The sequence below is a fragment of the Erigeron canadensis genome, chromosome 2 (assembly GCF_010389155.1).
Source record: "Erigeron canadensis isolate Cc75 chromosome 2, C_canadensis_v1, whole genome shotgun sequence".
Classification (NCBI taxonomy): Eukaryota; Viridiplantae; Streptophyta; class Magnoliopsida; order Asterales; family Asteraceae; genus Erigeron; species Erigeron canadensis.
This window is the reverse complement of record NC_057762.1, coordinates 12040906-12050748: the sequence shown is the minus strand read 5'-3', so window position 1 is coordinate 12050748 and position 9843 is coordinate 12040906. Positions and strand designations below refer to the sequence as shown.

General features: G+C 34.1%; 1 protein-coding gene across 1 annotated transcript; it reads right to left on the bottom strand.

The window, feature by feature from the left end:
* Positions 1-2513: 2513 nt before the first annotated feature.
* On the bottom strand, positions 2514-9831 carry LOC122588785 (solute carrier family 40 member 3, chloroplastic). The gene is made up of 13 exons (XM_043760983.1): positions 9463-9831; positions 8942-9149; positions 8796-8859; positions 8472-8596; positions 8281-8370; positions 7638-7814; positions 7018-7092; positions 6775-6876; positions 6584-6701; positions 5788-5934; positions 5344-5450; positions 4202-4315; positions 2514-3032 (listed from the first exon to the last, which is right to left on the bottom strand). The coding sequence occupies exons 1-13, from the start codon at positions 9624-9626 to the stop codon at positions 2751-2753; spliced, it is 1773 nt and encodes a 590-aa protein (XP_043616918.1). The 5' UTR covers positions 9627-9831; the 3' UTR covers positions 2514-2750.
* Between the last annotated feature and the right edge of the window lie 12 nt (positions 9832-9843).

Sequence of the window (9843 nt, the reverse complement as noted above, 5' to 3'; positions counted from 1 at the left end):
AGAAAACTAAGAACACGCACGGTTTATCTTGTGGGTAATACTCGTCTCATGCACGAACCGCAAACACACACCCGACCCCCCAAACGTATCGTAGATTGCAAGTTACCACGTGTTAGGTAAGGTGCGTCCGGAGAGCCGTTCCCGGAGTGTTTATCATCACGTAAAAGATATATATATATAGTGATATATATATCATCTAAAGGTAGATATATAAACCGTGGGTTATCTCGAGGAATTTCCGCACCTCGACATATCCTTAAGTTGATCTCTGGTTTGATAATAGTATAAGACCCGAGGGACTTACAAAACCCTTAGTTTTGTAAGCAATTTCGACCATCACACGTCTATGTCAAGCCACCACGACCTCTACAGTTCATACACATCAAATTATGACTTAGTTATCATTATGAAATCATCAATTGATTCATGGATTCATTATACCCATTTTACAATCGATTTGACACCCGAATGACCTAAATCGACTCACAAACGCAATCGAATCCAATTCAAACCTCAAGACCAGATGTGACACTCATATGAAATATATAATATCATCAAAAGATCATCAATATCACGTTCATACCTATAGAAAATCACTAAACCTCAATTGATCGAAATAAGGGTTACCGAACGACCTGAAATCACCTATTCTATCAATAAAACGTATTCAATTGATCAAGACCATATATGAACGAATTGAATAGATGAATATAACCAAAAATCAGTAGGGATTACCATCCTTACCTTAAAGATGATTATAGATTCGATCTACAAGCGTTTAATCACTCCGATTCAACCTGAAACAAAGGAATTGAGCAAGGGAGGCACACCTTCAATTACACACTTAATTCTAGAAAACTTTAGGGATTAGGGCTGCCTAATTCCCCTGAAAACCGTCCACTTCCTTTCACAATTACCAAAGTGCCCTTAACTTAAATCTAACGACCGTTAACGCTCAAACTAACGAACGGGGAACTCAAATGACCGATGGAGCATCTTAATTATTATCCGACAACTATAATAACATCTTATGACCACTAGTAACTAGTTCAAGTATTACATTTATCATTCAAACATCAATAGTTAATTACTTAAGCATTTAAGCAACTAGCGGTGTCAAAGTCAACTAACGGTCAAAGTCAAAGCAATGATAGAAAAAGTTTAGGATGTTACAATAGTGTCATGAGATAAATAATTATTAATTAGGTAATTATTTTTAATTATTAATTATGTTTTTATTGTTACAGAGCCTAATAAGAATTAAATTAGTACGTATTACTAATTAATAAGTATTGGGATTAGAATGTCTCTGTATAACGGTTTGAGAATTAGTTTTTTGAAAAGTGGTTTGAGAATTAGTAATCGTATAAAGAAATATCCTTGCCATGTATAAGCTATAATGCATATCCTTGCCATGTATATTCAAACGCGTTTGACTTTTAAAGAGCTTAATTCCAATCTTTCTAAATGGTTTGGTTTAAAATTGTAGTTCAATGGCTACGATTTATTTTCTTTTTATTTTCAATGGACAAGATTAAAATCTAAAACTATTTTTTCTCTTAGTAGTGGTAGCAATATATATATATATATACATATAATTTTATAAAATTTATACTCGTTTGGTGTGAACTTTTACGAAACACACCAATGTAATGAATTATGCACGGATGTTTATGTTGTGTAATAAACTACTTGGATGTTTATTGTATGTAATGAACCTTTAAATCCCGGTTATTGAATGTATCTGGGTATATATGGCAACCATATAAGCTGTCACTTGTAAGTTTTAATTGATCATATACATCAAATAAATTGGATTTAAAAGTATATTACATACAATAAACATCCAAATATTTTATTACACAACATAAACATTCATGCATAGTTCATTGCATTGTTAGGTACTTATCCTTTATTAATAATAATAAACTTGCAAGTCTTTTAAACCAGTAATAGCTTGTCTTCTTTTATATGAAATCAGTTAAAACGACCTATATATCAAATTCACATAGGGTTTTGTCCTAATGAATAGTGCAACACTTAAGTTATTTATCTAACTTTCTTGAAAAAATATTGAATTATCAATTTGTAAGAAATGATTGGATTAAGATTCATACATCTTTAGTACCATCAACTTTTATACCTTTAAAATATCAAAAATTCACTTTATAATATAAGTAACATTATCTATGAGCCTATAGAATACCTAATACACGCTTAATGAAATTTATTTAAAATATTTATCTCTGAATTCGTAAAACAATACATTATCCTTTTACATCAATAACTTATGTTACTTACCGCCGACACCCGTCGCCGCCATCATTATGCTGTCGCTAATACCATTTCCGCCGTAGGTATATGTCTACATACCCTATACATCAATTCACAAAGGGCTCTTATCCAAGTGAATGGGTATATCAATTCAATAATTCGTAATCCGTCCCTTTCGGGAAAACCCAATGTCAACATTACTGATTACTACTAATTATTAACAATTCAGATTTTTCATATACCACAGTTTAATCACTTTTGATCATTTAATAAGAAAATGATTCATCGCCTCAACAAATGAATATCGAGCACTTCACATTTGTCCAACCAAATTGGCTGCCAATCTAGAATATACAGTAATACAACTAAGAAACTTTTACTCTATAAACCCCACAACTGATACTAATACATGAATGTGTACTACAATTAGTATACCCAATGGAAATATACTTGCAATGGAAAAAAAGAATTTTAGGTTAGAAAGAGAAAAGACTTCTTTGTACATCTGTTGGATTGTTTAACCAGTGGCAGAACAACCATGCTGCTCCCACCACTGACAGAAGGGAAAGCATAGCCAAAAATCCAAAATGTGAAACATCATTTGCGATTATAACAACGCCCAAGATTATTGATTCTGCTAAACTCGCGATAGAAACCTCTGTTGCCCCAATCAGATTTGCTTTAGAAGGTGGGATTCCTGTTTGTAGAATCTGTGCTCCAACTACCTCGTATGACATGTGTCCCAATCTAGATAACACCTGAATACAAACCATGTCAGTTTCTTTTGTAAGCATTTTTAGGGAAATTGTTCATGACATAGCTGATGTAATTTTGTTGGAGAAAATGAAAATCGAAACAGAATGTGTAAATGAAGCTTCATCTTCCTTTTAGAAAGGCAAAGATTTTCACAATATTATCAGAAACTTGTGCCAAGGGTGACTTGAACCCACAACTTCTTGGTTGGTGGGTCACCTCGATAACTGCTAGGGCAACTCCCTTCGGCAATGAAGCTTCACTCTTGAAAAAGAAGAAACAGACTCATTTTCATGACTGTTGAGCATAAGCATTAAAACTGTCTAGAAAATAGGAGTACGTCTATCACCATTTTTATAGTAGAATTAGTTAACACCGGATAATTAAAGAAATTTTGGCCCCTATAACTATAAACATCGGTCACCATTTTTATGTAAAGGTATTTTACCAGCATCATAAACCTTACGGGGTGGGATGATGGGGATCCAATGTGGTTCCGGGGACAGGGTGCCCTCCTATACCCTTTTTTTAATTTGAAATTAAACTAAAAGAAAACGAGTACGATCAGAAGGATGGAAGCTTGAATAAAGAATTATGTTACAAAGTCAACCTAAACGAAAACCGAGTCTCACTCATTAGTTTTTGTATAGACCCTAGCGCCTTACTAATAGACAGCATTAAAATTGGTATAAAAAACATCAAGGCTTAACTAACAGGCCCGATTCTTCAAGCTCCACCGCTTATCAAAAACAAAAACTAATGAGCAATCAAAACACTAAGTAAAGTAAAGTCAGAATGTTTTATAGGGATTATAGGTTTATCACAAAACTTTCTAAATAGCTTTGTTCAGAAAAATTAGATTGTTAATATAATTTATATTTAAAAGTCATCTTTAATGGTTTAATTATCAAAAACAAAACTAACAAGCAATCAAATCACTAAGTAAAGTAAAGTCGGAATGCTTTATTCTCACAAAACGTTCTAAATAACTTTGTTCAGAGAAACTAGATTATTAATTTAATAAACATCTAAAAGTCAAAACTTTGTTGGCAGGTCATTCCAGCCTGGTTGACGCATTACCTAATCCATGAGACCCATTCCTTCGGCACCTATACTTTCCATACATCGAGTAACCAAGAAATCATTTACGAGTACAAGAAAAAAGAAGACTTACTATAAAACCAAGAAAGAATAGAAGTGCCGTTTGCTTTGAAAGAGCTCCACTCCAATACACAGCAACTGCCACCGTAAGAAGTGAAGCTTGAAATATGAGTCCAGCTGCTCCAGCCTACAACAAGAAATTCATTACATCTTCTAATTATTTATTTCATCTTTTTTATAGTAATAATGTTCTAGGTAAAGGTACTCATTTCTCTTCAAAGAGTCAAACGATTATGATAAAAGCTTCAACAAATAAAGGGAACGTATGAATGAGTTAAACAGGTCAGAAGACATCCAAAGCCTACTCACATATTCAATGTATATAAATTCATAGTTCTAAAATAATATTAATCATAGTTAATACTACTCCCTCCGTCCCACTTTAAATTTCTTATTCAGTTTGTCCAAGATTAAATGTCCCCTGCTAAAAGTAGATTATTAAAATACCATATAGATACCAATTATACCATATATCGCTTTGCAAAAAAAGTTATACCTTTAATCATTGTACACATAAAGAGTTGACATTTTTATGGTAAAAAGTCATTTGATCAGCTAAAAAAGTAATCATTATAGTTTTCTTAAGCTTTGTGTTTTTTTAAGAAGACATTTGAATTAGGATGCATGGAGCACTTATTGATTAAATAAAATCATAAAAATTGGAAACAAGAAGTGTATGCCACCTCTACTTATAGAAAGGTCTTATAAGTGTATGAAAACCAGTAATGAGAAGTATATCTATACTATATTATAAAGTAGATTCCCCCTGTCTAACATTTTAAGTTTCAATATTTACTTCCTCAAAATGCCCCTTCTATCAATTATATATTACCAAACACCCTTTTTCTCTCCTCAAATCTCAATCAATCATCTTTTTTCTCTCTCCTCCATAAATCATTTATTCCTTCAATACATTCAAAATCTTTTATCTCACAAACCGTACATCGATAAATTATAAAAATTATATGGGTGTTCTTAAAATTTCATGCTCTTTCATTAGAGATGTCATTCGATATACTTTCGACGAAATTTTAAATCCGAGGGGGAACTCGTACGGTAGGCATTTGGCTATCACACTTTATGACCTCACCCCACCATCTCACCGCCGCAACGCGCGGGTACTTACTCTTGTATAGAAAGTAAAAAGAAGCCTACCTTTAATATGCCAAGTTGCTTCACCATTTGAGCAGACATCAATGTAGCTCCAACACCCATAAAAGCACATAAGCAACTAAAGCCCCCAATAAGAGTCGGGCTTAAACCTAAAAACAACAAAAAGAGATGTTTAAAAACTTAAAAAAAGCAGAGCAATGAGCATTGAATATATGGCTCCTTGTTGATTAATTTCTTATTATTAAAGGCGTTGACACTCAAATCTAGAAAAGCAGTAGGTAAAAGAAAATTGATTATCAAGATAAACGTAAAACTATTTAACTAATCAAATGATAATCAACTGATTATCTGAATGTCTAATTATAAAACTAATTCTTCAATTAAAAACAAGTAACTAATCGGTATACAGATGCCCATTCAGACACCCTCTTAAAATCTTATTTTTCCACATAAAAATTAAAAATGAAGAGTGGAATATAACCATACCATGTTGTGTCAGGAATGCTGTCATTAGACCACCTGGAGCCAGAACAACATTAAAGCAAAGAAGTACATAGGCTAGGCTAGCGGGAAGAACTGGCTGTTGAATATATTCATCCCATCCGTGTTTGATAGCAGCCATACTGATCTCCACTGATCACCGAAAAAACAGGATTAGTGAGAGAAACACAATGAAAAACAAGATTGTAAGCAGGTGGCAAGATGAGCATGTTTAATAGCTCAGGTCAGGTAAAACAATAAAACAGGCCCGGGTCGGAAAATTCTTATACAGGTTGAAACAATCTGCATGGTTGACCTGTGATTTTAAGGCGACGGTGTATGGAAGAGGTTAAGATGTAGGCAGACCTAACCTTTACCTAGGTAGAGAGGCTACTTCCAGGTTTTACCTAATTGGTAGAAAAGGACATCCAGCCTTTGCATGGGATGAGGATCGAACCTCTGACCTGTATCTCCAAAGGTCAGGGTGTTTATCACTGATTCAACCCACGCTGCTTTGTCATTGTCTTAAAAGATAATGACTTATTATTATTCCCAACACAATTTACTACAATAGTAATCTAAAACTTGTATAAAACCATTAAGAAAGTTGAACGCATCAAAATTTTGTTTTAAACGACTTTCAACTTAGTACTTAGACCCATTGGACCCGTTCACTAGCTATTTTTTAAAGTTTTAGGTTGACCAATTTGAGATAAAAGTAAAACAAACCCAAATCCACTCGTTAATAAGTAAATGTGTCAAAATTGAAACCTCTGATTATAGCTATTAGTATCGTACTAACCTAGATTATGAACTTGAGGGATTAGTTCTCCGGAGAAAGTTCTGCAGGATGTTTGCGGACATTTAGCACGGTCAAGGACACCAGAGGAAAGCTTGTTGGTCAACCATGTGAGACCAATCTAATACATTAATAAAATTAGTCCAAGAGAAGTTAGTGATGCCAATGTAAGCAACCAAATTATGAATTATTACCACAACAGGCAATGCCCACATCATTAAAGCGGCAGCAAGCTTCAAGCATGTTACTGTTTCATATTTAGATAAAAGGATGCCAAATAGTGATGCTCCAGCAATCTGCAACGGTATAATGTGACGTTTATGTCAAATTTTAGCAAACTGTACGTACATTATGCATGAGAAGGTTTAAAGTAAAACTTCACGTATAGCCTATAGGAGCAAAATACGAGTTCTATTAAATAATAGAACCATAATCACCTCACAAAGGAGATCGATACGACTCAGAATAGCATTCGCTTGAGCAAGAGCAATCGGTCGGTTCGTTCCTGCTAACTGAAACGAAACATTGAAAATTGGCTCAATAATTCCTGGATTCACTTGAGAAGACAACCCTCCAAAATGGAAGTTGATGTCTAAATATTTAACAAGGAGGTGTTAGGATCTATATCTTGTACTAATTCTCTGTCAGAACAATCAATTGGATGTTTGGATAAACAGATTCGGATTCTGATTAGATTTAGGGAACAAATGATTACTTGGGAATAATCAGTTCAAACCAGGATTACCAAATATTTCAAAATTAGTTATTCATGGAAAAAAAAAAAAAACATAGGTGGATATTTACATAAAAGGAAGTGTTGCATAAACATAAAGTGTACGCTACGTGTACTCATTAAATTCGTCAATAATTAAAACACTTTACAATGTGATTATGCTTTAAACATTAGATACTATATTCTACCATCCATGTTACTACAAACGATAACCTGAATCCAAGTATTTAATATAGTTACAGCATCACTAGAACTTATCATCTTTAATATACATTAACCAATAAGAATAAATAAAGAATTAAAGAATATGCAGAAAGGCAATACCAGAACAACCCAATCACGTTCCACTGCAACCCCCAAAGCCAGTCCAGATAGCCTCTCAACTGCCCCTGCTAATACTAATATTATAAACCAAGGACACCTGAGCACAGAGGTTTCAAGTGATGCATGAGCCAAATGTGCTTGGATTATCATCCCGGCTGACAACAGTTGAGCACATGCCTGATGCAAAAAAGATATTAGAACTTTCAAAGGAAGTCATTGGCAAGCAAGATTAAATGCCAGAGGTGGCAGGTTGGTGCGTTGGGTAAACGGTTGAAAGGACATAACTTTCGGGCAGGTAAGGTTGGGTTGACCGGAGAGCTGTTTAGTTACAACTATTTAAAAACCCATTCACCAGATATGTTTATAAAATCAATATAGTTCAATAATTGATTAAAGTTATATATAAAATGATTTGTATGCTTTACGAAATAAAAATCCACATAGATAATTTTCGACCTGTTCGACAAATTTCAATTTTAGCTAATTTTACATGCTCTATGCACAAGAAAAAATATTATGAATTTACATGCGTTATTGAATTACATGCTCTATGCACAAGAAAAAAATATAATGAATCGACCCATTAATAAATAAATGAGTTAAAATTGTCCCCACTACTAGATACGTTGATTTGTGGAATGACCTGTACAGTAGTCAAAAAATTATATGCAGGTACTCGGGGAAATAAATCCATAAGTTTGCCAACTAATGGGCCTCCAGCGATAACAGCAACCTAACCAAGAACAAAAAGAAAAAAGAAAATTAAAAAAAAAAAAACCGTAAGTTAGATGCTAGAGTCACTTAAACCAAAAATAGAATGTGGGTCGTTAAAACCTTGGTGCAAAAACCCATGACTGCAACTGGAAGAAGGCTTGGATGAAGCAATGCAATCGCAGCAGGCCAAGCAAAATTCCATAGCTGTTCCACCAAGTTGCCAGCTAGGCAACTAGCATATAATGCTGACAATCATATATGATCTTTACGTTACAAACATCTGAGATGATATATGTATAAAAGCAACTGCATCACACATACATGGATGCATTCATATCTACATACATATAAAATTATATACTTGGTCATGTACATATGCATACAAAGCTTTAACTCTTGGACATGAATACTGGTGCTGGGATTTTAAGCCAGCACCACACTTACCGTATAATCCAGCTGGATGAGCTGGCATTGCAGCAATAACATCCTGCTCCTCTTCTGAAAGAATCTACATAGAAAAACAAACAAGAAGCTTTTAAACAATAAGAAAAACAGATAGAATGACGGTAATTTGTTTTTCTTTAATGTACCGGTAATGTTGTCAAAATCATGTCTACAAATGTGCCTTCCACCAGTAAGTTGGTTGATTCAGTATCATGGATTTCTGAATTAAGATGAACAATCGGAACTGTACAACTTGATGCCTCTGCTGAAGAATCATGATGAACTTCTTCTGTGACAATATTATGGAAGACTTCAGTGTCTGTCATAGAGCATTTTGTATACAGATTTTTGAGCCTGCAAAAAGATAACAAAGTAGAAATCATATTACAAGAAACATCCAATAAGACGTTTCTTAAAATCGCTTACTTGGCTACAGAATAACTTTTTAACTATTCCACTCTCCAGCAAGTTCCCATAAAACATTAATTCCTATTCAATTTACTATGTATCAGTTTAGTTAGTCCTAAAGTTAATTGGTGTACCAACAAAACATAAATTCGTATTCCGCCGAGGACTTGTAGCAGTTCAATTTTAAGTGGTAGAATGATTTGTACAGATAAAAACGAAATGAGTGTATTGTATTCCTAGAATTAGAAAAGAAGGAAACCTTAAATTAGGAAAGCGCAGTTGAGGAGAATACGAATCATATCGACAGCAGCAGTAGCAGCAGCGAGACAAAGCGCCAGTTGATGTTGGGAATGATGACATCATCAGCTTCATTGTAGATAACCTTGTTGTTGGTGTTGTTGATGTCATCATCATCATTGTCATCAAAAATTCATTCAACCTGAACAGCTTATAGCTACTCGAGGAATTCGCATTCAATTCAATTGGTGGAAATGGAATGAAAATGATGATGCAGATTAGCGACTGAATGAATGAATTTGAGTGTGTGTGGGGGGGCTTTGTGAATGGCGGAATAAGCAACTGGGAATTCAATGTGTGACGTGTTTTGTTATTTGCCAGTATCGTATTCGTATTGGATTGT

What these genes read in the sequence shown, in the direction of transcription:
- LOC122588785 (XM_043760983.1), bottom strand. Translation starts at nt 9,626, where the DNA reads ATGACAATGATGATGATGACATCAACAACACCAACAACAAGGTTATCT. An exon ending in TCATGGGTTTTTGCACCAAG is followed by an intron (nt 8,371 to 8,471) that starts GTTTTAACGACC and finishes GTTCTTGGTTAG; the next exon opens with GTTGCTGTTATCGCTGGAGG. An exon ending in AGCATTCCTGACACAACATG is followed by an intron (nt 5,451 to 5,787) that starts GTATGGTTATAT and finishes TGTTGTTTTTAG; the next exon opens with GTTTAAGCCCGACTCTTATT.